This window comes from Macaca thibetana, chromosome 7 (genome assembly GCF_024542745.1).
Source record: "Macaca thibetana thibetana isolate TM-01 chromosome 7, ASM2454274v1, whole genome shotgun sequence".
Lineage (NCBI taxonomy): Eukaryota > Metazoa > Chordata > Mammalia > Primates > Cercopithecidae > Macaca > Macaca thibetana.
Window position 1 is genome coordinate 52,970,384 of NC_065584.1, and position 26,512 is coordinate 52,996,895.

General features: G+C 46.1%; 1 protein-coding gene across 7 annotated transcripts in view; it reads right to left on the reverse strand.

Moving 5' to 3' along the window:
- SAMD4A (sterile alpha motif domain containing 4A) overlaps positions 1–26,512 on the reverse strand; it is a 228,881-nt gene that overhangs the window by 30,726 nt on the left and 171,643 nt on the right. For 4 of the 7 annotated variants that reach the window (XM_050798252.1, XM_050798251.1, XM_050798250.1 and 1 more), the window contains 4 exons: positions 24,434–24,697; positions 12,446–12,555; positions 9,555–9,641; positions 1,641–1,974 (listed from right to left, as the gene is read on the reverse strand). In XM_050798252.1, the coding sequence (XP_050654209.1) occupies positions 1,641–1,974; positions 9,555–9,641; positions 12,446–12,555; positions 24,434–24,697 (795 nt within the window). The other 3 variants (XM_050798253.1, XM_050798255.1, XM_050798256.1) reach the window with 3 other exon arrangements.

The window sequence follows — 26,512 nt, forward strand, 5'->3', positions numbered from 1 at the left end:
CGACAGGCGTGCACCCAGCATGTATGCTTGGATGGTCTTTGGGAAGGCCTAACTTTAGATACTGGTGTCATCGCTCAAGTTTTGCACCACCTACTTATGAGGCATCTACTGTAAGCACTGTGCTACAAGCAGGGTATTGAGTAGCTATTAAAAGTGGTCTGACTGTGCTGCAGACTAATGAAGATACAGTCAAGCAAACAGGCAATTACAGTCTAGTGTGAACTGGGCTAAGACAAGGAAAGTAAATTGGGACGTGGGGCAGGTGAGAGGGGGTACCTCACCCAGCCCAGTGGATTAGCAGGCTTCCTGGAGCATGTAAGGACTTGGCTAAGACCTGGAGAAGGAGGCATGACCCAGGTGAAGGGAATGGGGTGAGGAAAAGAGTGTTATAGGCAAGGCTGTCCCATGTGGATGTGCAGGCCGTGCACTACACAAGTGCATGCCAAGGTGAGTGCTAGCAGTGCCGTGTCCACCCAGACAGGGCACCATCTTGTAATTCACATGAAGGATGAAGGCTTTGTATAAACTAGTAGGGGCCTAGGTTCTAGGCAGAGGGGAGATATGTACAAAGGCTCAGAAGCCAAGAAAATATGCAAACTTTTGAGAACTCAAAGATATAAAGTCTGAAAGATATAAAGTCTATATCTTTGAGAACTCAAAGACATAGAACTCAAAGATATAAAGAGTATAGAATGGAAGTGGTAAGGGCTGTGGAGGTAACAAGGAGACACCAGATGACATGTGACTCTTTAGGTTTGGATTTTGTCACCTAAGAGCAGAGAGAACCATCACATGAAACTCTACCTTGTTCTATCTTGAGCTGATAAGAAGGCACAGTGGTAACTATGTGCATGATGGAGAGACTGCAGGGTTCAAATTCCAGCCCTGCCATCAGCTGTGTAAGCTCAGGTGGGCTAATTAGCCTGTGTGCCTCAGTTTTCTCCTCTGTAAAATGGGATAACTTGGGGATTAAGTAAGCTCTATAGGTAAAGCATGTGTCTGCTACAGAGGAAAAGTTAAATAAATGCAAGCTATTCGTACTAGAGCATTTCGCACGGCAGGCCAGCCGTGAAGAGAGAATATAAACACAGACACGGGAGAATGAGAACAAAACAGTTCCATGCTGGGAATTCTCCAAACCCTGGCCACATCTGAGAACACTTTCAGTGGTGACGAGAGGCCACTGCTAAGGCTGGCATCTTTCTACACAGGGAGATCTTTGGGCTCTGGCTAAAGGCGTCTGTGCCCCTTCAGTTTGTCACTCATTTTCTGCCACTTTTGCTTTGGGGAGAGGGTGAGATGCTGAGTGAATGGTTTGTTCCCGAAATCATCTTTTTCTGAGTCCTTCCCACCTTCCTCCCGCAAGGGTCCACTGGCCCAATGAGCACTGTCATAAAAGGGCTGGCATCCCCTGGTCTGAGGGATTTGGGAGAGAAAGGAGCCGGGATTAAGGAGTAGGTGTCCGGGGGTCACAAAAGGCTTAACCTCTCTGAGCTGCACGTTCCCTATCTGTAAGATGGAGCTAATGATGTCTACTTGGACAGGGAATTTATCCAGCACCCAGGGGAAGCCCCCAGGAGCCTGTCGCTCTGGTTAGTGGGATCCGAGAAGAAAAAAGAAATGGGCACATCGGGCTCTACCTTTCCCCATGACGCGTGTGAACTGCCCGGGGAGGTCCCCCTCCGGCAGGGGGGCGACGGCCAGCTCCCCATCGCAGCTGCTCAGCTGGTGCGGCTGGAGCCCCCCACTGGCCCCGGCCGAGGGGGTGGCCGTGGCGCCAGTGGCTGTGGCCCCATCTTTGCAGTCGGGGCTCTGGCTCTCAGGGCCCATCAGTGAGGGCTGGCGCGGGGCCTGGGGCTCCCGGGGGCGAGCCTCGGGCGTGGTGCTCGGGGAGCCGTAGGCCTTGATGGGAGTCAGGATCATCTGGTGTAGTTCCTGGAGCGGGACGCGCAGGCTGCCCCCCTCGATGATGTCCTGGACGAGGAGAGCAGGAAGACCTCTGTTAGGCTCAGGAATAAGGGTGGTCCACCCCTGTACCTGTCCTCCCCTGCCCTGAGCTCGGGATTCGTGGCTGCTGGTACCCTCATCAGGATGTTTTTGGGAAAAGGGACCACTTTCGTTTCATCATTCTAATATTGGCCCAGGTAGAAAATTGGAAAATACAGACAGGTATAGTGAGGAAAATACACACCATCAGAAAATCCCACTATCTAGAGATGACCACTAAAACAGTTTGGTGCATTTCCTTTTCTGCCTCCCTCGGTGCATTTCTGTAAAATGTGGTTATACATTTTACAGTCACACGCTTTGGAAGCTGTACAACAAAGTTGGGTGACACGATGGCTTTGTGTCCTGTGTATGCTTTGTTCTGGATGAAATAGCCCATTCACACCTTCACTAAGTGCACGGCACAAGCAGCACAGGGTAGCGATTAAGAGCAGAGACTCTGGGTCAGAGGCTGGGGTTTGGATTCTTGCACTCCCATGTGACCCTGGGCAAATGGCTTAACCACTTTGTGCCTCAGTTTCCCTGTGTACAAAATGAGCATATCGTAGCTGCCTCACTGTCTTTAGGGTTCCCCAGGGAGTTGACATCCAGCAACGAGATTACTATACCATGCCAGGGGCTGTGGTATGGGCTGGGGCTGCTGTGAGGGGAAGCTCCTGGAGAGGGTGACACTGGTGCAAGGACCCAAATGAGCATGGGCATGAGGATCCTGGGGAGAAATGCCTCAGGTGGAGGGCACAGCAAGGGCAAAGGCTCTGAGCGGGGAGTGTAAGGAACAGCAAGGAGGCCTGCGATGGAGCAGGTGGGCAATGGTGTCCCGTCAGCCACCTAGGCCTGAGCCTGGAGGCCTTGGGCCGGGGCAGGGATGCTGGAATCTAGTCTAAGATGGGAAACCAGGGAAGGTTTCAAGCAAGGGAGTGCCAAGTTTTACAAGAATCATTCTGGAGAGGAATATATATAGAACTGTAATATAATATATACATGTCTTTATGTGTTGTATAATAACATTGGATCATTCTGCACATATAGTTTGATATACTGGGCACTACTTATTAAAAACAGAAATAAAAGTTGATTCTGATAGATATTTCTCTCTGTGCCAGATGCTCACAGAGGCCCAAACACTGTGGCTTGGAGCATGGCTGGGGCTCGGGAGCCTGGGACCCTGCCTGGCATGGTGGCTGGGATGGGCCCTCTGCAACAAAGCTGCTCCCCCTGTGTTTGTGCACATCAAGGTCTTCCTAGGACCTGGAAAGGACATTGACAATCAGGGCCCTGATTATTTATGAAATATTTAATTTTTCTTTCTTTTTTTTTTTTTTCTTTTTGAGACAGAGTCTTACTCTGTTGCCCAGGCTGGAGTGTAGTGGCATGATCTCGGCTCACTGCAACCTCCGCCTCCTAGGTTCAAGTTATTCTCCTGCCTCAGCCTCCTGAATAGCTGCAATTACGGGCACGTGCCACCATGCCCAACTCATTTTTGTATTTTCAGCAGAGACGGGGTTTTACCATGTTGGCCAGGCTGGTCTTGAGCTTCTGACCCCGGGTGATCCACCTGCCTCAGCTTCCCAAAGTGCTGGGAATACAGGCGTGGGCCATCGCACCCGGCCCAAAGTATTTAATTTTCTGAGAGCTCAGAATTGCAAGGACATTTTAAAAAGGCTGATACATAAGTATCCAATCCATTCCTGGGGTCCTCTCTTACACTTGCTTGATGGTGTCAGGGAATGCAAACATATGAAATGTGATAATTTCTGCACCCAAACATTTCCAATCAATCCATCAGAAAAAGGAAAGCTGAGGACGGCAGCCTTGAATGTGCCTGTTTCAACTGTGGGCAGCGAAGAACACCAACAGCCACACCCTGTGGTTGGCAGGAACCGGCTTTGTTTGGCGGGGAGGGGTGGGAAGTGGAGCCTGGATTATGCCTTAGCCTAGTTGGCACGAAGGGTTTATGAAGGAAGTGAAATTTTAATTAGCCACGAGAACTGTCTCTCAAACCTGGCCAGGGCCACTGTTCAGCCTATTTTAGGGGAGAAAGTCCCTTTTTCTCTTTGGAGAGTTTCGCGTCTGCCACCTTCCTTCTACACATGACAGATGTCCCTGCAGCAGTCAGGCATGCTCCTGATCACTCCTTCCCTGCTGCCCACAGTAGACCCGGCCCTTTCCCAGCATCTAGACACCATCATGTGATCGGCTTCCTTGACTTGACCTGGTGATGTGACCAGGGAAGGCACAGGGAGGTGAGCTAGCTGACCCATGGCAGGAGAGCACCTACCACCTTTTCTGATCAGACTGCATGCTAACTAGGGGACCCCTGGATCCTACCGTGAGGTCCTGCCAGTGGCCCAACCAGCCCCTGGGTTGCGGGGGACACTGACCTCCTTGTCTAGCCCCTGACTAAGGAGGGGAAGGGAAAAGAGGGATGAAGCTTCCCTATGAAGAGGGGCTAGGAAAACCATGCTGGGGTGATCACATGGATCCCTACCGTGCCATCCCATGCAGCTGCTGTCAATGGGATGAGCAAATGCATGCTTGGGACACTCTGTCAACTGCACCAAACCCCTGCCTGCTCTTGTCACATGGCAAGAAGGTTTCTCCAGCTAGTGGTGAGAGGAGATTTTGGATATGTGAAGAGACTTCAAACAGGAAACATATGCATGCTCCATTCAAATCTTATCTGATTCTTCTATTGGAGGCAACCACACCAAAAATCAATCAATCAATAAATGAAAACAAAAATCAAAAAAGAAACCAAAGACATAATGAATAATGTTGGACACTTTCTATAAAATATAACTTCCCAGGAATCATGTAGAATTTTGTTTTTCCCTCATAGACATCAAGCCATTGTCTCAAAGATAACACTTGGCTTACAACCTGTTAGCTCATCCCCTGATCAAGCTGGCATCAGTAGCATGGCACTGTGACCATCAGGTCATGTTCCTGACACTTAAAAATGAATTCCTGAACTCAAAACAGAGTGCCCAAATTGAGAAGGAACAGGGAAATGGCCAGAATGGAAATCAATCTAGCACCTTTGACTAACTGTGAGAATTAATTCTCCACGTTGACAAAAAAATAAGGAATCCACCCAAGTCTTTACTGATCTCTCATACAGAAAATATAATCCCACACGATAAACACAAAGAGGCACAGTGAAGCTGTTCATTAACTAATGTGCTGTTACAAAGCTGAGGAGCTCCTTTGAGATCAGACAGCGGGAAGTCTGGTCCACCACTGACCACAGCCATCACTCAGGAGACAAGCAGGAAGGAAATTACTTCCTGACTTATACTAGCCCTGGTGTGGCTAACTTGGGCCTCGGAGGAAGGTTGGTTCAGTGCCTTTCCTGGGCATATGACAACAACAAGCTGCAAACCATCTGGAAAAGAGAGTCTTGAGCAGCCGAAGTGTCCCCAGCACTCATGTGGTGTCTCTAACTCCATCCTTTCCTTTGCGTAAGAAGAATTGGGATTCTCGCATAATAGACAGGACTCCTGTATCTAGCGCATTTGTTCTTTCCTCCTCTCATGCACCCATCAGCTGCTGAGCCCTGTCATCAACCAGGCACTGTTATACACTGGGGATATGAAAGCAAATTAAGTCATAATCTTTGCTCTAAGGTGCTTACAGTTTCTGGGACCCACATGGTATGATGGGCATCAGGGCAGGGAGCTGTGGGAACATATAAGAGGGACCCCTGACCACCACTGTATGTTTCAGGAAAGGAGAAACAGCAGGAAAGGAACAAAGGATGAAAGGACGCTGTACATGGTCGAGCAGGGCTCATTGAGATGAAGCTCAAGAGCTTTTCCAAGTCCTTAGGAACCAACTTGCTAAGGAGTTTGGACTCACTCGAGTTTCTTTTTCTTAAAATCAGGATACCAGCAGCTCTCCTGATTACCTTAGGAAGTTTGCTGTATGGGCCAAATCCACCGATAGGGGTGAAACATTTTTAAAAAGTATACAATGTACCTTACTAGTATAAGGCATTATTACCTCGGAAATATTTAGCATTTAATATTAAGTTTCTCTGCTGCTTCTCTGCAGCACTTGATGGAATCGGGGGTCTCAGATCTGAACCCAAGAGGACAAGATCTGGATGTGTCTGAAGAAAAGGCACAGGCTTACAGAGAAGCATTTCCTCCTCCTGTAAGCAGCAATACATGGAAGTGAGGTGAATGCGTGAGTGTGTGTGTGTATTTCCTTCCTCCATGCCAGGGACCCAGGCTCAGAACATGGCTTAGCTTCACGGTTTGAGAGTGAATTGAAAAGCCAGGATGGTGAATAAAACCACGTGGAAACATTTTCATTATTCAAGATAAATGTTGAAAAATCTGCTCCAGTGACCATTCTAATTTCCCTTTTCCACCATATACCTTGAGAAGTCTACAATGCTATACCCCATGGCCCCTCACCCGTTCACACCAACTGGTTCACAGGCTTCTGCTTCTGTTTCCTCCCATTCCCCTGAAACCCGTATCATCACGGCACAGTGACCTGCTGAGGGCCAGTTTCAGAGGACAGTGTTTCATCTCCATTGTATGTGACACTTCCATGGCACCTGGCGGGATTCCTTCCTTCAAACCCTCCCGACCCTCTGGGCGAGCACAGCCCGTATTATTGCTCAGCCCCTCCATATCTTACAGTGCTCCTAAGGGCCTGTCCACGCTCTTGACACACACTTCCCGGGAGCACCTATTATCAATTACACTCAGACGACGCACAATCGGTCCTTTCAAACCTTGTGGGCCTCCTGGACTGTAGGCCTGCTCTCTGGCCACTGACTTGCCACTTCCACTTGGGTGTCTCACAGGCACCTCACACTCAACCCTTCCCATGGACCTCCATTTCCTGCCCCTACTTCTCCTATCTTTTCAGTCCCCAAATGCTGTGACACTCAAACCCAAGCCTCGTCACAATCACTGGACTCCCTCTAAATGATCTCTATCCTCCTCCTCCATCCTCACTGCCTCTATTTTGGTTCAAGGTCCCATCAAGACTTGCTATAGTTTCCTAATGAGCTTCCCGGCCAGCGTCCTGCTCTTCTGAAGGCTTTACACCTCATCACTGCACAGCGGTCTATTTCACCTCAGGAAGCTTCCCCACCTGCTATGGTGATGACGTCGATCAGACTGGGTTATGGGATAATATGGTGCCATATCTAACTGTCCCAATGCACGTCCCCAGCTCCCCATGGCAGGAGCCATGTATGACTCACGGTTAACCTCCAGTGGATGGGGCAAATTGTGTCCCAGGCAGCTGCTTGATAAGGGTTCAGTAACTGAACAAAAGAGCTCTGCACACAGAGCTCAGACAGCCACCACTGATTATGAACTAACTATGGGCGGGGCCCCAGCTATCTCCTTAGAAATCTATGTGAGGTAAGAATATGGGAGGCAGGCAGGGGCAGATGACTCTTTTCCCAACAGCATCATCAGCCCAACGGTGTCTGGGAATGCCTGAGAAATGGCTGATTTGAGTCTGCCACTGGTGCCGTCAGTGGTAACAGGTTACAAACAACTCACTCCCTTGCAAAGCAAGAGTTAGGGGTTCCAGAGAAGAGAGGAGGGCCAGGGGATGAGTCCTCAGTGGATGCCTGAGAGAGATTCCCTCCCGCCCCAGCTCATCAGCTTAGGCAGGGACAACACACCGGATGTCCAAACATTCGGGTATTCTGACTCAGGCTCAACCCAGTCATCTGACACACATCAGCTCTCCTCTCTCAAAGAAGTCAGGCTCGATAAACTCCATTTCTTTCCACTTGACCACTGGCTGCCATCACACTCTGCTCTGTAGGTGGCACCTTTTAACTTTCCCATTCCAGCGAACAGGGGAGTCACTATTATTCTAGGTGCAAAATCTGGGACACAGAAAACATCACTGACTTATCAAAGGCTAGATGGAAAGTCAATGGCATGTCGGGGTCACCCTTGCTACTGGGCTGCCAGAGTGTTCCCCGTGCTGACTTCTGCCAGGCTGCAGGGAATAAAGCTAACAGGAATTTGTCTCCCAGGTGGGTGCGCTTTCCCAGTGATGGAGGATATGAATGAATCCTCAAGGCTGCTCCAGAAAGAAGGGAAAAAATCACTCTTTTACCATAACACTTAGCAATCAAATCCTTATGCAAAATGTTTTCTGCACTTTCTAACAAAGGAAGAGTAAATTGGTCTTTTGAATGTTCCCCCAAAGAGAATGGTTTCTCAATTTAAAAATGGCAATAGTCACTTAGACAAACTGCTTTCTAAAGTAGTATAAAATTAAAAACAACAACAAATAAACCTCAGGTTCAATTGGATATCTCACTTGTAATCTGTAATTCACTTTAAGTAAGAAGAGGTCTTTAATCACGGATGTGCACGTGAGAAGCCTCTGTCTGTCTATCTGGCCAGAGGTTTAAAAGAAACGTTCCTTACAAAGTTATATATGTATATTCTGTAAATATATACAACATATATGCATTGAATAGAACTTTATATAGTCTATATGAAATTATACACACACGTCTTTGTGCATCCGCTGAAAAGTTACCACTCCATTAAATGTTTATGTGCTCACAAAATTTGCTTTATCCCTACCTCCGTCAACACTCTGTCCCCTTCCAAAATCCAAAAGCTCCCTAGAATTACTAGAAGAGGTTACCTCTAAAGCTCTGCAGGCTGCAAATAGCCACAGAACTTCCCACCCACCACTCCTGCCTCCCAGTACTCATGCATAAGAATGCCAGCCCTGAGGCAGAGGCAATGCTGGTTCACTTGTGTGAGGCACGGGGCTTGCCCTCCTTGGGATCTTAGATGAAATCTTGTCGTCATTAAGTCCTAAAAATGACATTGTTACCAGGGCAGCATCCAGACACAAAGGTAAGAAGAGGACCTGTGTAGGCAGCAAACAAAATGGGACAGTAGGCAGCTGATCACTGCTTTTAACGTTGGAATAAACTTTTTTCAGCATTTAGCATTTCTGAGATGGTTCCTATCAGAGTCACAGGGACCAACTCTGTTGTTAAGTTAAAGCCTGAAATGATTCTCTTGAGAGCCAACTATGTCTGCCTGCCAAATGCTTCTGACCGCCTCTATCTGCAGCGTACCTGTTAGTATCACCACTCGGGGGCAGCTTTTCTCAAAACAGACCCTCCCCTGGGAGGACAGTGAGACCAAAGCACACTGCGCATGCCCTGCCCTGTTTTGCCAAGATTTCAGCGTCTGATTGTGAACTGGTCACCTCACTGATCTCTACAAATGTATACGAGGCAGAGACACAAATGCATATAAAAAGGGTGCATTTGAAAGCACTTCATCAGGGCTCTGGGACAGCTGGGCAAGGCAGCCTGGGCCCAGGGAATAAGCGCACTGAGGCATCGGCTTCCAAAGAAGCACGTGCAACCGGGAGGTTTCACTTCAAAATCATTCTGTTTTCTCTGACTTTGGGAAGGAAACCGCATGATACGCTCTAGCAGGTCTGTCGATGACACTTCCAATGGAGAATTTTCCTTAGTCTACTTTCCCATAACAAAAGTGGAAATGTTCCCTCATCCAATAACTTACCCTTTCCAAAGACTTCAGGAGATTTTGTCTTTCTTTGAGCTTCTGAATACTGATGACAATTTTGTGTCTTGCACCTTTGGTAACATTCTGTAATTAAACAACAAGTTACATTTAAATGTATATTTAAAAACATATTTTTAAGAATCAGCTTACAGGTTCTTGGAGGCTTTTACTGTCTTCTTTGTTCCTCTATTTTCACGGGCTCATCAATATCCACTTACCTCTTGCATTAGTACCCATCGTCATAAACCTCTTCTTACTAAATATTATTATTATTTGTTGAGACAGAGTCTCACTCTAGTTGCTCAGGCTAGAGTGCAGTGGCGCCATCTTAGCTCATCGCAGCCTTCACCTCCTGGGCTCAGGTGATTCTCTAACCTCAGTCTCCCAAGTAGCTGGGACTATAGGCCGCCACACCTGGCTAATTTTTGTATTTTTAGTAGACAGGGGGTTTCGCCATGTTGCCCAGGCTGGTCTCAAACTCCTGGGCTCAAGCGATCTTCCCGCCTCAGCCTCCCAAAGTGCTAGAATTATAGGTGTGAGCCACTGTGCCTGGCCATCTTCTTAATTCTAAATCCATCTGGCTACACATTTGCCTGTGTCTTTTGACCATACTTTTTATCTGTATTTGTATCTTTCTGTATCTTAGAGAGAGATGCGGAACGGCCAATTATTCTACTCAGCATGAAATTTCTTCACAGTCTTAGAAGATAATTTTTAAGTCATGCACTCTTCCTTTTCTCCAGGCTTTATAATTTCAGTCCCCCTCAGTTTCCCTGAAGGTCCCAACCCCATACAGACATTCATGGCTTTCTCAAACCCTCCCTGTGTTTTTACCCATCTTGAAAAGATGAGCAGCCCAGTAGAGTCCACATGGAGTGTCATAAAACATGGGGAATTTCTGCTAGGTTGCAGCCTGTCTTTTGTTACTCTAAGGAAAACTAGAATAGAAAATTACTTAAATTCATAATTCAGTCATCTCTTCCAGTAAATGATTAGGATTCACAGTAAGAGTTGTGGATTTTATCTTCTTAACTGGGTAGCAGTGGTGAGCCTAAGGATTTAAACAGTTGTTGATAATAGATACTGCAAATTTCCTGATAGACAGCCCTTTCTCAAATAAGGTCTCTAACTCAAATGTCTAGCAACTATTCCATAGAATTCTTCTTAAAGAAGGAAAAGATAGGAATATCAACAACATCTTTACTAGAAAAATAAAGACTCAAATGACAAGTGAACCCAGTCTCTAAGATGAAACACTAGGGGTATATTTCTGTTTACCCTTAACTTTGGGTTCTAGTGAATTAAATTACTCTGAAAAGTTTGTGCTGGCCTCTGGCTTTGCCCTCAATTATTTCTTGTTTTTTTTCCTCAAGTTGAACAACTGATGACTTAGATTTTTTTCAACTCTGACCCAAACACAAAAATGCTCTTAGAAACAGTTCTCATCAATCCCTGGGATTTCAAGGAGCAATCAAGATTCAAAAAGAGGTGGGAGAAATGTTAGGAAGTTGAAATGAGTGCCTTTCATTCTCTGAGAATGTGCAGTGACTTTGGGCTTTGTGTTGTGTCTCCATATTGGGAGTCCGCCAGGCCTGCAGGGTTAAATGAGGGTACCGAATAAGCACTGGGGAACCGGTGATCTGCGGGGAGGTGTGCATCCAGACCAGCCATGCCCAAATGGTACAATCTCCTCTTCCTGCAAAGGAAATATTTTTAGCCTATTCAGACCATCGATTCTTTTAAATCATTGCTGAAAGGAAACTGAGGCCAATGTGAAACATGCAAATAGCATTTTAAACAAGGGAAACAAAGACATTGGTCAGATCCATTCACCCGAGCACAGCGTAGCAGGAAACATGCTTAGTTTCAGGGGTTCTATTGACTGGCCTGTGGCATCCACATTGGGGAAAGATGCCTTAGGGGAAATGAAATTTGAGACCTATGGAAATCTCATTCTCAATGATTGTCTCAGGTTAGAAGAAAAAAAGTTTGCATAATTTTCTCCAATCTCAACAAAGACTGGCATGGACATGGCTTTTTTTTTTTTTTTTTTTTTTTTTTTTTGAGACAGAGTCTTGCTCTGTCGCCCAGGCTGGAGTGCAGTGGCCGGATCTCGGCTCACTGCAAGCTCCGCCTCCCAGGTTCACGCCATTCTCCTGCCTCAGCCTCCCAAGTAGCTGGGACTACAGGCGCCCACCACCTCGCCCGGCTAGTTTTTTTGTATTTTTTAGTAGAGACGGGGTTTCACCATGTTAGCCAGGATGGTCTTGATCTCCTGACCTCGTGATCCACCCATCTCGGCCTCCCAAAGTGCTGGGATTACAGGCTTGAGCCACCGCGCCCGGCCTGGACATGGCTTTTTAAAAATGTTGGGGTGGGTCTGAGGCATGACCTGGTGCTTCTACTCAGCAGTCCAGTTAGAAGCTGGCTGATTTGTAACTGGACTAGACAACAGACAATGGATCTGTCACTTCCCAAACAAGCCAAGCCCTGCTCGGGCAGAGGGAGGGAGAGAGTGAGAAAAGCAAAGGCAGGGATGTAGATTCTTTGTGGCATGGCCAAATGTTACTTCTCCTAGGAAATTCCACCGATTCCTCCCTAGCACCTGGAACTTTCGAGTGTGCCGAGATTATGCCTTTTCACACCACTTGATCTCACCCTCATGACCCTGGGGTTATCTGCTTGTCTTCCATCTCCTATTGGACTCTGAAGGCAAGAATCCACTCAGTTTTGCTCACCATGGAATCCTGGCCAGCACCCCACAGTTCCCATGACAGGGCGGGTTACTGTGTGGGCATAGGTATGGGTCCAGACAAGGTTGTCCAGGCCTTGAACTTCAGGTCCCGCCTGGGGCACCCTCTCAGGGAACGGTCACTTCAAGCACATACCTGCGCCTCCAGCTGGCACTCGGTGAGGGCCATCATCTCCTCATAGGTCATCTGGGAGAAAAGCGCAGCATATTTGTGCAGGCGGAGGCTTTTTAGCCAGGCTGGAACATCTGTGGTGCAAGATGTGCAAGAGATGGGGGGAGAAATGAGAGGGAATGAGAAGAGATGACAAGAGATGTAGGAACAGAGAAAGGAAAAGAGGGTGATGGTCAGAGGACAAAAAGGAAAAAAAAAATCTTTATGTTACTATGCATTTAATTTTAGCTATGATGCAGAAGTCTCAGGCCAGCCCTGACATTCCTACTGGTGGGCTCCTTTACTCTACTTAGACCAGGAGAACTAACTTGGGGTCCATGAGCTTCAGGGCATTCACAAATTCCCTACAATTATATCCCAATTTGTGAGTAGATGGGAAGTTTTCTGGGCAGAGGGCCATCCATAGCTTCTATAAGATTCCCAAAGGGGTTCATGAGCAAAAAGATGGCAGGAAACAACTGCATTAGCTGGACCGCTTCTTCATTGAGTTGGAAAGAGCTGGCTTCGAATGTTAGAGCTACATGAGCAGACTACGACCTCAAGATAATTTTTGTACATTCAGTGTAGATTTTCACACACTGTTTCAGCCACTCCCACAGTGATAGGAAAATGGTGGAGTCACCCATTCCTAGCCTGATCTTTCCCCACGAAAAATGCCTCCCTATATATACCTGAATGGGAAAAGGGGCATCCTGATTCCCAAAAATGTTTCTGTTGTGGGGGTGTGTCCACTGACCATTTCTCCAAGCCATGAAATGTATCCAGATGTATCTTTGACTTTTTACTTGATTGTCAACCAAAAATATATCAGGACTTGAAAGGCCCAAAGATTGGCTAGGCCATAGGATAATGGAAGTTCTAAAGTGCATCTGAAATAACCTCCAAGTCTGAGATTCCAAAGTTAAGAAAAGTAAATGGTAACTGTATTGAAATCCACAGGAGAACTATTACCTTGTTAAATAAAACCAAAACAAAGTATTTGCCTATATTCTTTTAGTCAGAGTTTTTGAGCTGATAGGATCTTTGGAAAGTTTCCAGAATCATCTTCCCTCATCCCTGGATCATTCTAAAGAAGAAGTCATGACTCCTAGATCAGAGAGCAAGTGTATGGTGAAATGGGAACCAGAACCCAGATCTCCTGATTCCTAGCTCTTTCCTACAATGTACCAATTCTTATAAAATAAGGACCAAACAGCCTATCAGTGGCTGAAAAACAGTGACAGTAAAGTACTCTGAAATGCTAAAGCATTGGGTAAATGTTATTCTTGTTTTTCATGAAGTATTATCCATCACCAACCATGTTGACTGCAGGATTCTATCAATTGCTAAATGCTTTATTCTGAGGCACTGACCACACATATTCCAAAACAAGCAAGAACCTTCCAATTTTTCAACGTTTAGAGTAGATAAATGTTGAGGTTGATGAAAGAGGCCTGGACTATTCTGAAATCAGGTCCTGCTTCCTGAGTGAAACACCTCTAGGTTTAGGGAATGTGGGTGTGGGATAATCTCCTGAACTCAAAAGACTTAGGTGGGGATGATGGGCCTGGTGAGATTACTTGTTGATTTGCAGTAAGGAAAAGGTCAATGAAGGGGAATTTCTGGAGAATTGAAATTGGACCGTCAATGGCATCTTAAGAACAGACTCAGTTATCTCAGGCTAGAAATCACTCCATTCTGTGCTTGAAAGCCCTTCACTCTACTATGACAATCAAGAGTCCCTCTGTTACCATTAATAACCACAAACAGACAAGGCTTCCCCAACACATCATACTAACCCCTTACATCATCCTCAACTCAAATTGCAGTTGGATCAAGAGTCTGGGACATGGCAGCTCAGGAGTCTGGAACCTTCCATCCTGCAACATCCTGGAGCTATTTTACCAGACTTCATTTTCCACCATGCTTTTATTTCTGCTGAAATAACGCTAATGCTTCTGCAGAGTGAGCGGCACCTATTTTAATTACGGCTTTGGCTTTCAGGCCAACGGCATGTTACCACTCTGTCACCAGGTTTCACGTTTGCTATTTACATCCTGAAAGTCCCAAGTCACTGCTCAGAAAACTCAATGATCATGATTCAGAGAAGCCTGGGTAACCCAGTGCTGCTCTTGGGCACAATTCATCACAAAAGAGAAGGGAGCAGTCTCTTGGAGCAAATTTTCACTGGGTGCCCTACAGCTGAACCGTGCAAAATCCACTGATGATGAACAGAATCCTGAGCTATTGAATCGTGTTGTAAACATGGTGCTTTATAAGCCAAGGTGATAATGTGGTGTTTTAAGAGTCAGAAATTGTGGGGTGGGGTGCAAATCCCAGCTCAATCAGTACTAGCTCCTTTTCTATAAAACTATTTTGACAAGTTAGAATTGCCCTGGTTACAGGAGTGGAAAAGCCGGCCTCACTCATTTAGTCAAAATGGGGGTCCATTGGGAGTAGGTTTCCTAAAAAAGGCTCCTATCCAACTTCAAAACATGATGAGTTAGGCCTTCCTGAAGAGTTACTTCTAGATGCATTCCTGGGCAATGTAAGCGCCTTTTGGCCCTGTGTTTCTTGAGGCAGGTACACATGGATACTGTTTTTAGAGCAAGCATTGTCCTGTCTCAGTGCCATGTGCTCAAAGAGCACTCCCTCCTGTAAGGAGAACAGATAAACAAAGAAGAGGAAATCCCAGTTCTTAAGAACATAGCCTACTAACCTTTCACCCTCTGGATTGTGGTGAGGCACCTTTCCTTGCCAAGGATTAGAACAAAACTGTTAAAAGAGAAACAAACCAGAGAAGCAAGAGCCTTGACCATTTCATTCCCCTGAAGTCAGGAATTCTAATGACTTGGATGCCGGGTTCTGTAAGCTGTTGGCCAGGGATAGACTCAAGTCCTTTCCCGTGGTCCAGATGCCACATTGTTGGATGCAATGCTAAGAACCACCTACTGTAACTTCCCATCTACCTTTTACATTCTGTGAAGCTGTGGGCTGTGGCTATGGTTGGAAAATACAGACAAACAGGGAGAAGCAGAGCTGTGTCCTGCAGAAGCTGACATGTGATTGAAGGCATGCATGCCTCTGGCTGGCACACAGCTGTTTAGCTTCCTTGGATGCTCCTGATGGACATGCCACTGGGGGTCTCAAACTAGAAAGTCATTCTCTTATGCAGTGTGAGAAAGATAAAGATGCTTTTGCTATATGCTGGGCTGACTTCTTTGCCAAGTGTGGGAATCCTGATATTTGCTCATTCAACATTTATTGAATGCCTATTATTCAATATTGAATACTGAACAATATTCAATATTCAATATTCAACAATATTGAATGCTTGGGGTCCAAGCTCTGTGAAGACGTGACCCTTTCATTAAGGAACTTCTAATCTAGAGAGAATGGCTGACTTACACCAAAATTATAATAGCAATAGGACAAGCGCTGAGTATACACAGTGTTCTAGGGGAGCACAGAACGATGAGCCTTTTGGTTTGCCATAGGGAGTGAAGGGCAGCTTCAAAGTACAATAACTTGGAGTCTCCACTAGGATGGCCACAGTGAGGAAGCCATTTCAGGAAGCAGGAAGGAAACACAGAGTCAAGAGGGCAGAGCAGGGTAGAGCAGACACATGGGTGGATGGGGGGAATGGCTAGAGACAAGGTGGGTCAAATAGGCAGGGGGTCAAATGGCTGAGATATGCCATACTGAACAAAGAGAGTAGACTTCATCTTGTGGGTGGTGAGAAACTGCTGAAACCTGAGTAGCAGAACACAATCAGATGAGTGTGCTAGAAAGGCAATGGCTGTCAACGTAAAAGGCTGGCCTGGCAGATGGTGACGGTGGAGGCCAGGACATGAACTTAGGAAGATCTTGATGGTGGCTTGGGATGCATGACAGAGGAGAAAGAAAGAATGGAAATTGACAGTACTTGAAGCTCAGGGAAGAGCAGGGGGTGACAGAGACAAAGTAGCTGGAGATGACTCCTTTGATTCAGGTTTGGTGCGACAGAGAAAACAGGGCAGCAGCAGGTGTGGGGTGAGAAGAGAGAGAGGGTAAACTCGATTTGAGATCAGCTGGCTGTCAATGCCTTTGGGTCATACAAGGGGAGAAGTCAACCAGTCAAGGTCTTGGAAGAAAGGTATGAGCTGGAGAGTAAGTTTCCTTGTCAGTAGCTCATGGTGGTTGTTTTAGCCACACAAGTGGGTGAATCTCTCTGGCGAAGAGCATGGGGTGAGACCCACGGTAGAGCTCTGGGAGTAACAGACTTTCAGGGGGAAGTGCAAGGAGAGAATGCCAACAGGTAGGAGGTCTCTGGGACAAAGCACCACCACGTATGTGCACATCAGTGGGTCTCATCCCACAGTCTTCATCCTTCAGAAAGCTCCTTCTAGACCTTGCTGCAGTCCACACTGATTTATCTTCTCATGGTCATTCTTGATAATAGTGCTGCACCCATCTTGTATATGCTCTATATTTGCCTGCTGGTCTTTACCAGTGGGATCCAGTTTTAAATCCTGCTGATTTCTATTTCCTTTTTAGAATTCAGATAAATCAGCCACAGGGAGGCTGTGTGGTGTGTACAACAGTTTACACAGAAGCGGGGCTCCAGTTAGAACTGGGACTGCTTGTCTCTAATGCATGCTGCAGAAATGGCTGCAAATTTGACTCAGATCAACAGACCATGCAGCACCTGACCCACAAACAGGGAAACCCCAGAAGAGAGAAAGATGGAATCAGTATTGCTGAAGAGCCCAATATCAAATGCAGCATGAAGGGCAGGGAGAAAGGCATCTCTGGCAGACAGAAACATGAACAGCCTTGTTCCCATGCAAGGGCTCACGTAGGGGTGGTCCTGCTAACTGCAGATGGAAGGTCAACTCCCATTTACCACAGCAAGCCAGGCTATTCTCAATAGCTCTTTCCCTCCAAGATACGACTGCACCCTTGGTCTCTGAGGGGGAGAAGAGGAAAGCCAACTGAGGGGTAAGAAGGTACCCACTCTTCACGTTCCTTTAAAAAATGAAGAGAAGTTTAGCAGCACCATCAAGGTTACAGAAGCTTGTCTTTATTTCTGGCCAGAGCAGAACAAGCAGCTCAGCTCTGTTCCAGCCTCTGTGCAAAAGAGAGCAGGATTGGTCTCAGGCCTCGTTGGAGCTGGATCCTCCTCAGTGTGCTCCTTGATGCCGGGAAGTGTCCATAGAGGCCTCCGTGGAGTCTCCAGGCTTGCGGGAAGCATATATGGGTCCTGGAAGGCGAGAGGTGGCCTATTTTGGAGTAAAATACCCACTTTGACATGTTAGATACAAAGAGGGCCTAATTTTCTCCCTGCAGTTTCCATTAGAGATGACAGGTGAAAGTGCTGTTTTAAAGCAGCCTGCTTTGTGTCTTTTTTTTTTTTTTTTTTTTTTTTTTGAGACGGAGTCTCGCTCTGTCACCCGGGCTGGAGTGCAGTGGCTGGATCTCAGCTCACTGCAAGCTCCGCCTCCCGGGTTCACGCCATTCTCCTGCCTCAGCCTCCCGAGTAGCTGGGACTACAGGCGCCCACCACCTCGCCCGGCTAGCTTTTTGTATTTTTTAGTAGAGACGGGGTTTCACCGTATTAGCCAGGATGGTCTCGATCTCCTGACCTTGTGATCCGCCCGTCTCAGCCTCCCAAAGTGCTGGGATTACAGGCTTGAGCCACCGCGCCCGGCTGCTTTGTGTCATTAAACAGTGGCTGTGTCCATATCAAAGGCTGCCCTCCATGTGCCTGCACAGTCCTTAACACTTCAGAGGAAAATATATGCTTGGTAAGGAGTGAAGGTTAAAAGTCTCACGACTTTTCGAATTTGGGGGGATCCTGAGGATTTGCTTCTCAAAGACCTCAGGGCTGTCAGCCTATCTGAGAAGAGTTAGCACAGTTCCTGGCCCAGGAGCACTCATGCCTGTGGGCCATGTCTTGGCATTTGGAAATTAAAAACAAAAATAAAGCACATTTATTCAATACTGGCCTTCCTTTAAGTGAATTCAAGCAGGCAGCTAGAAAGTCAACATCAAGAAAATAATGACCAGTGTCAATGGCAGCCATGCTGAAACAAACATGTCCCAGCCACTCATGGGGCTGTGCCACTCCCACTCCATCACTCAGACCTCTATGACCCTCGGAACTGCTGTATTTTCAACCCTTCTTACAAAGGTTTCTGACAGGTTCCTTTTTCTTAAAGAGGATCTCACCTCTCCATAACTTTTCCATTCTCATTCTGGAGAAGCAGAGGTTCAAAGGTCTGCATTTCAAAAACAACTGAAAACCCCAAACTGGCTATTTCAGAGTAGACAACATATTTCCTTTACTACGGAGAGAAAAAGTTTATCTAAGTTTCATCTAACGAAAGTCTCCTTAGAAAAGGCAAACAACATATTTTCACAGTCAATGGCCCCTCCACTCCTAATTGCTATATTTCCAGCAAGGTTCCTGGAGCCAGTTGTTTCTTTTTCTAGTTTTATCATGTCTATATACAAACGATGCATCAGTTTCAATGACTTCTATATTCGTGTGCCAACATAATGCCACACATCATAAGCATACCCGGTTGGTGTTGCTTCGTAACGGTGAGGCTGAAGCTCACAGCATGAGAAACAGAGTGCCAGTCTCCACCCCTCTTCACACAGGCAAGTACAGCAAGAAAGTCACAGAGCTCCTTGCTTCCTAGGAGCCCACATTTATGGTTTTTTCTACCCAGCTACCTGGAATGAAGTCCCTCAGATGAACTTGGTTTCAGGTAAGTGTAATATTATGCTGAAACTGCAGGTGAGGAGAGGAAGTTGGAGCTGTTAGCGAGGCTAAGCCAACCAAGAGCATGGTGCACTGTGGGGCCCATTAAGGGGGTTGCACACCTCCACTGGAATGTTCTACAGTTCCCACACTCACCAGGCCCCATGCTGCCCCCCCATCCCCCATTTCTGTTTCTCCTCCTCTATGCCCTTTGCCTTAGACAACACTGTGGCTTATCCAGATGTTCCAGGCAGACACCTGGGCATCGTTCTAAATTTCTCCTGCTCCATGCCTGTCTATTCAATTGGTTACCAAGCCCTCTCAGCTCTATCTCATGAAGAACCCTGAATACTCCTTTGTCTCTATTCTCACTGCTGCTTGCCTCGGTCCCACTTCCTTTCCCCTCTCAATTACTGAAACGTCCTCCACCTCTCTGCTGGCCTTCAAATCTGGAAGCCCCTGTCCCTTCCACACTTGGATGTATATTCCACTCTGCTTTGAAGGTCATATTTCTAATATGTAGACCTAAGCAGGTCATTCTGCTGCAGAAGTTCCTTCAATAGCTTTGGGATAAAAGAGAATGTCCTTTGCAATGCCCAGGGTCTGGTTTTTCCCTCTCCAGACCCCTTTTTCCCATGTGCCCTTAACACTCAAGCCATGGGATCCATTTGGTCAAGCGCCCTTGTCACTGTGATTTCGTGAATGCTGTTCCCTCTGCATAGAATGCCCTTCCTTCACTTACTATTTGGCTGACCTGTAGTCGTGCTCCGAGACTCAGCTCTAGGCCTCTCCTCCTCTAGGAACCCTCCTCTAGGAACCCTCCACCACTTTGAATGAGGGTCATTCATGGTGCCTGCCCTGACCCAGGGCAAGTCTTTAAGACAGCGTATTTTCACAGCAGGACACTTGCATTAAGTGTCTGTGGTTTTTTTTTTTTTTTCTTATCTGATAGTGATTCGCTTCAGGCAGGAACAGTATCTCTCACCCCTGTCTCTCCAGAAACTAGTTAGTCCAAAGTTTCTCTCAGCAGGTGCTCAAAAAAGTCAATTGACTTGAATGAGGACAAAAGTAACCTGTGAATCAGTAATTTCCCCCTCTCTTTGCTCCCATATAATGCAACCACATCATTCATCACAGCTGTGGCATTTTGTTAAGTCATAGGGTGTTGGGTTTATGCACCATCTTTGAGAACATGGTGCTAATGTAAGTGGGAAATGTGAGTCTTCTGCCAACTGACTTCTATACTTTCTCTCCAGGAAAGTAAGAGAATGTCTTTTCTCTCTCTGAAAGCCTTGTATGAGACAAGAGGCAACAGAGCACATTCCACTCATGAGTTGCCCAGGGAAAGAATGGTATTGCAGTTGAGTACCAACTCACAATCAATAATCTTTCCCCTGAGATGAGTCATAGTGAAGTTTTTGAAATGAACAAAGACACCTGGATGTAGAAACCAAACCAGCCTCCTTAGTCCAAACATGTATAACCAGTAGCCTCCACAGGGAAGGGTAAAAAGGGAAGAAAGTTCATATTTCAATTGTTTCCCACTTCTCTTGGGTTAGTTTCAAGTTAAATGGCGGATCTCATTTTTTCTTTAGCTAGAGATATTAGCGTGAGATCTTTACCTCAAGAGACATTTAATCTGTACTTCGAAGTCTACTTAAACCATAAGGATGGACATTTACTAAAGAAGGAAAACCAAAGCACTGTGGGCAGATGTGTTAATCCTTTCAGAGCAGGAGCTGGTCTGCTTGGAAGAGAACTTAGTGACAGTCCCTGGTAGGGAGTGCTAACACCAAGACGAGAAGGGGGCTTGATCCATGCGTGTGAAAAATGCAAAGAGCAAGAATGCTGGACCATGAGATTTATTCCATACGCTTGGCCCAAGAGGTACACTCCTAAGGGAGGATATGTAGCCAGACCTGGCCAGTCTAGCTGGATGAAAGGAAGGAATGGATGAATACCACAGTGTTTCAGAGAGATATTCACAGCTGTTGGCTGTAAAAAGGAATTCACACTAAATCAAGTTCAACTATAATAACTTTTTATTCTTTTCCCAAGGTGCAACGTGAGGGCAAGACACATTCTATATGGATTTGAGAACTCTTCCAATTCTACTAAGCTTTCTTGTTGTTCTTCTAAACTGGATGTTTAACTATTAGAAAAATAGCATTAGATGATGGCACCCCAAAGTGGACCAGCAAGTACTTTAAAACAGCTGCGACTCCTGCCAAAGGGCCTGGGTCATAGAAAAGAAAGATTGTAGAGCCAAGAGGAAGAGTCAGCTCTTTTTCAAAGCACCTCACTTGGTTTTATATCTCATTTCTTTATTTTTATTTTTTATTTTTTTATTTGAGATGGAGTCTCGCTCACTCTTGCCCAGGCTGGGGTGCAGTGGTGCAATCTTGGCTCACTGCAACCTCTGTCTCCCGGGTTCAAGTGATTCTCCAGCTTCAGCCTCCAGAGTAGCTGAGATTACAGGTATGCGCCACCACACCTAATTTTTGTATTTTTAGTAGAGATGGGGTTTTGCCATGTTGGCCAGGCTGGCCTTGAACTCCTGACCTCAAGCGATCCACCTGCCTCAGCCTTCCAAAGTGTTGGGATTACAGGCGTGAGCCACCACACCCGGCCATATCTCATGTCTTTAAAAGTGTGAGTTATTTTGAAAATTTAAACCAGCACCTGCTCTTAGACATGGAGATCAAATGACAAAGCCTTGGGTTATAAGCCGGGCTGCTTCTTGGGTGCACTCCTAGGAAGCCATTTCGAATAATATCTGGTGGCAGAAGAGTCCTCAGGGTCCTTGCAGCAGTGGCATCTTGCAGCAGGGCTGGGGAGGGACATTTGTATTGAACAAATACTGGCCCGTGACACTTCGGAATGCTAGTGTTTTTGGGTGTGGACATTTTTTCTGTCTGACCTGTCAGCTAAACTGCAAATATACTTTTCCCACAAATAGAATCCTTCATCATCTATAATGTTTCTTCCTTCAAACTTTTTTTTTTTTTCCATTTAACTTGCTATTGACTTTATACTTGGAATCCCAATCCAGTTCTTGGAAGAAGGGAAGTTCAGTAGGTCAGAGAAGGTGGAAATACATCAGGCCATCAAATAGCCTGTTTTCTGCCTGCACCCCTTGGGCCTATAAAGAAAATCCTGGATATGAGATCTTGTCTGTGTCATTTTTCTGACTGAATTGGCTCTGAAGAGACAGTTCTCACCAATTCTAACGAAAGGACTTGAATAGGCTTAGATATGGTATATTCCTTAACCTTTGCAATATTTTGGCTTTTGTCCTAAAATGGGGATAGGGCATTTATTCAACTTTTCTCTCATTCCTCTTTAAAAACCTGTTATCTTTATTTCTCACCTCAAAATGGCAGCACTCAATGAGCATACCTTGACCTACTTTGGGAGAATGTCAAAAGTGTGCATAAGGGCCTCAAAAAAAAAAAAAAAAAAAAAAAAAAGAAAGAAAACAAAGTAGAAGGGAGAAGAATATATATCCAAAAACAAGACAGTGGAATCAGCATTCTTCTTTGGGCGAGATCTTTCTCCTGGTGAATGGCCCTTCTCTGGGATCCTCCTTGCTTTTCAAACACAAAGGCCAATGCTTCATCCCCACAGTTACCAACTAGAACCGCAACGTGGGCTTTCTTGGAAACCATCCAGACACTGAACTTCACCTGGAAAGAAGCTAGTTAAAAGCAACGGCTGTCTCAGCCTCCCTTGGTCTTTCAGCTATTTTGATGCCGATTGACAGATGCCAAGCCAGGCTTACCTAGAGCAGGGTTGAGCCTCACTTGCTATGCACCACCTGTGGCTCAGCTGCTTTAACACATAACCATGTAGCATAAACTCAGAAATGAGTTTTGCTAGTGCTCCAAAATTGTGATACAGTCCCCTGAAAACTCTGAAGTAGAAAGAAGACACACATCCCCTTCGTACCCAAGTGACACATGGCTTTAGCTGCCTGTTATACACCTTTAAAGACCCATTTGTATCACCATTAAGACACATCCCCTTACTCTGGGCACTCAGCACTGGAACCATCAATGAAACGGGCGTGGGATGGAGAGGGCGCAGGCCTAAGCAGGAGGAAGATTCAAGGAATGTGCCAGGGCAGCAGCTTCTTGTCAGCCTGATTCTCAGAGTTGACAAGCTCCATTTTTCAGCCTGGTGCTCCCTTATAACCGGTAGTTGGGCAGTCATGGGCATACTTTCTGTGCCAGGCTTCCATGAAGACAGGGGAATCAGTACAGGGCTTCCTATGTCAACACTGATCATTTACAAGGGGAAGATCGGAAACAGCAAAACCTCAGGACTACTCTACTAATGCCAGCAAACAGGCTGTTCTCAGAGCCTCCCCTCAGCATGCTAGTCCCCAAAGCATGAGTGGTTACTGTTTCACCATCTAAAATTGTCATTAGTGTGTCTCTGATGCGCATCTTTGCCTAAGGGCTTCCCAGCCCTTGTACAAGTGGAGTTTAAAAATATAGCATGCACGTACCTTCTTTGTACCTATCATAAGTAATTTGGGAATCTATCTCCTGATGAATATCTTTAGAAGAGGATAGACTCACAAGGCAATGGAGGAATTTATTTATGCTGCACAAAAGGTCTTTATCACCTGTATGCAAATCTGTTATCAGGATTAAAACACTGTTAGAGATTCTCAGTGGTATTTTCATGTCCCTTAAATAGATGCAGAGGAAAGGGTTTAAAGGTTTCTTTGGATATCAAAGAGAAGAGGAGAGAGAAAGGAAGCACTACTGCAATTCTGCACTAAGATATATTTAAAAAGGAAAAGAAAAATCCCGTGGTTTGTTTTTCTGAATTATTGACAGGTCCCTAGCCACAGCAACGAGGTGGAAGGTTGGAGCAGCTCAGTAGCTTTACAAACAGAAGATCCTATCACTGTTAGCTGTGACTCATTTAATGGTCTGCAAGTCACTGCAATGCAAAACAAAACAAAACAAAAAAAGAGTGTTGACTTCTCTTACTCTGGTTCCTATTTGCCAGATTTTGGCAAGAAGCACTGGAAGGGGAATCTGAGCTCTTTCTGCCATGGTCAACCTGGAGTTCTTGAAGGGACAGATCAAATGCGTAAGCCTGGGGAAGGGGTGGGGTCCTTCTCTCTTGCTGACTACCTCTCTTTTTTTACCCTCTGGTCTCCAATAAAGGGAGGGGCTCTGTCCCCAGTGGTTTCTCGTTCAGTCACTCACCTTTCATACCACTACCTTCTTCTTGGAATGTGTTACGAGCAGTGGTCTGATCTTCTAAGTGTTCACTCCCACCACTTCCTGAAGAGGCTACACTGCTTTGTGGAGACAGGGGGGCATGATCGGATGGGAGGCACTGGGGTCCTCTAGCTCGTAAGTCCTCATGAGACATCCATCCATGTCCTAGAGGCTGGTTTGGCACATTCATGGGTGGGGTAAGGGACACAGATCGTTTCAAAGGGCTGTGGTGTGCCTGGCCTGAGAGAACTGGAAAAAAAAAATAAAATGAAATAGGTTATTCCCCCCCCTTTATCCTGGGACGCCGAAGAACCCACAATACCTCTTAACCCTGAGAGATACCACTAACTGTCTTACAACTCCATCCATGGTCACAGCAGGTTGAATACAGGCCTGGCATGGTCGTTTTCTTCAGGCGGTTTAAAAGGATGCTGTCTGTCCCTCTCAGTGGGTTAGGCTTCTCCGAGGAGGCCAAACCTATAGTGTCCACACATTGATCCTTAGCCTTTGTGGGTCTGGATCTGGTTTGGGTTCTAACTCTAGAAATCAGGATTCATAGGAGTGGGCCCATAAATCAGGCAAGGCTTGATAGCCATCTGCCAAAAGCAAAAAGAACATGTGCTGGACAAGTATGTTGCTGTTGTTTTTTAAACAGAAATTCTGACATTACCCATGTTGTTCAGGAGGACATCTTGAAGGGCAGCCAGGCTGGCCATTGTTTGGTATCTTTGCAGGGCTGAACCAGAAGAAGGTAGACTAGTCTTTCCAACCAGGATTCAGGGAACTGTGGCCTCTGAAGGGTGGTATGGCTCAGCAGGGGCCCCCGTACTAACATGACCCCAGGGTATGGGGCACTGCAGCTAGCTGTGGGTGAAAGGGCTGCTTCTTCTAGGGCTGATTCTTTCCCTTGGCCTCACAGGTTAATGCCAAACTTTGTATTGCAAACACTTCCAGGTAACAAGGCTTTCATTCAGAAGCCAGTGGGGTCCTCTCAGGAAGCTGGGAATGGTTTTTACCAGCATGTTCAGCCCTTCTGCACAGTGGACAACATCCGCGCAGCCCCCATCTTTAATTTCTTTTCCAGAAAACTAGGAAAAAGCAACATAACTCATATAACTAGCCAAATTAAATTGAAGTCATTCAAGGGAGGGATTTAACAAAAACCAACGCTGAGGGAGTCGATGTTAGCCTTGGTTGGTTTTTCTGGGTGTGTAAAGTGACAACTTTACAAAATAAGTCTATTCATAACATTCTCTCAGCACCAGTTCCTGACAGGTCCGGTTTATTTTGACTGCTGCTGTACTAACATGGAATTGAGCCACATGCATTTTTAAACATTTTTCAGGGAAGCCATTAAATTCCATCTCAGGCTCTATCCCCATCAATGAGGCATTTGCTCTCCCAAATTTAGATGAGCACTTCTTTGTGGGTGTTAATCTATGTTTTTCAGTAAGCAGACCAGGCATCTCAATGGTGAGAGGTCCTGCTTTTGGCTAAACTGCGTTTCTGGTAGGGCAGTCCTGACATAAAGGCCTGGGCAGATTACTGTGTTCCCTACTTCAAAAGATAAAGGCCAGAGTCAAAAGGCTGGATGTTTCCAGAAGTGTGTTTGGGGCAGTAGTGGGCTGGGTAAGCTGCTGCCAGGCAGCTGGCAGTCACCAAGCCTGAGAGTCATGGAGCTCAGGCCTCTGTGGTCAGTGTTTCCATTTGGCCTTGTGTGGCCAGAAGGGCAGCCTTGTATGTGAAGTGGGGACAATCGGAAGGGCTACAAACTTCTTTATGAATGAAAAGGGAGGACAAAAGAGGGCTGCCGAGTTTAGTATTTGTAACCTGAGAAATTTCCAATTTGGGTAGACTCTATCAAAGGCAAGGAAATATCATCTAACTTAAAAATATGCAAAGGGAACATTGTTTTAAAAATATTGACCCTAACAGGCTTAAATGGCTTGCATTGCTACTAAATAGACTAAGGAAGAAACTATTTAAAAAGGCTCCCTGGAAAATGCATTGCTACCTGGTTGGACCAGAATTAGCAAGAGAAAAAGGTGGGGGGGCGGGGTAGGG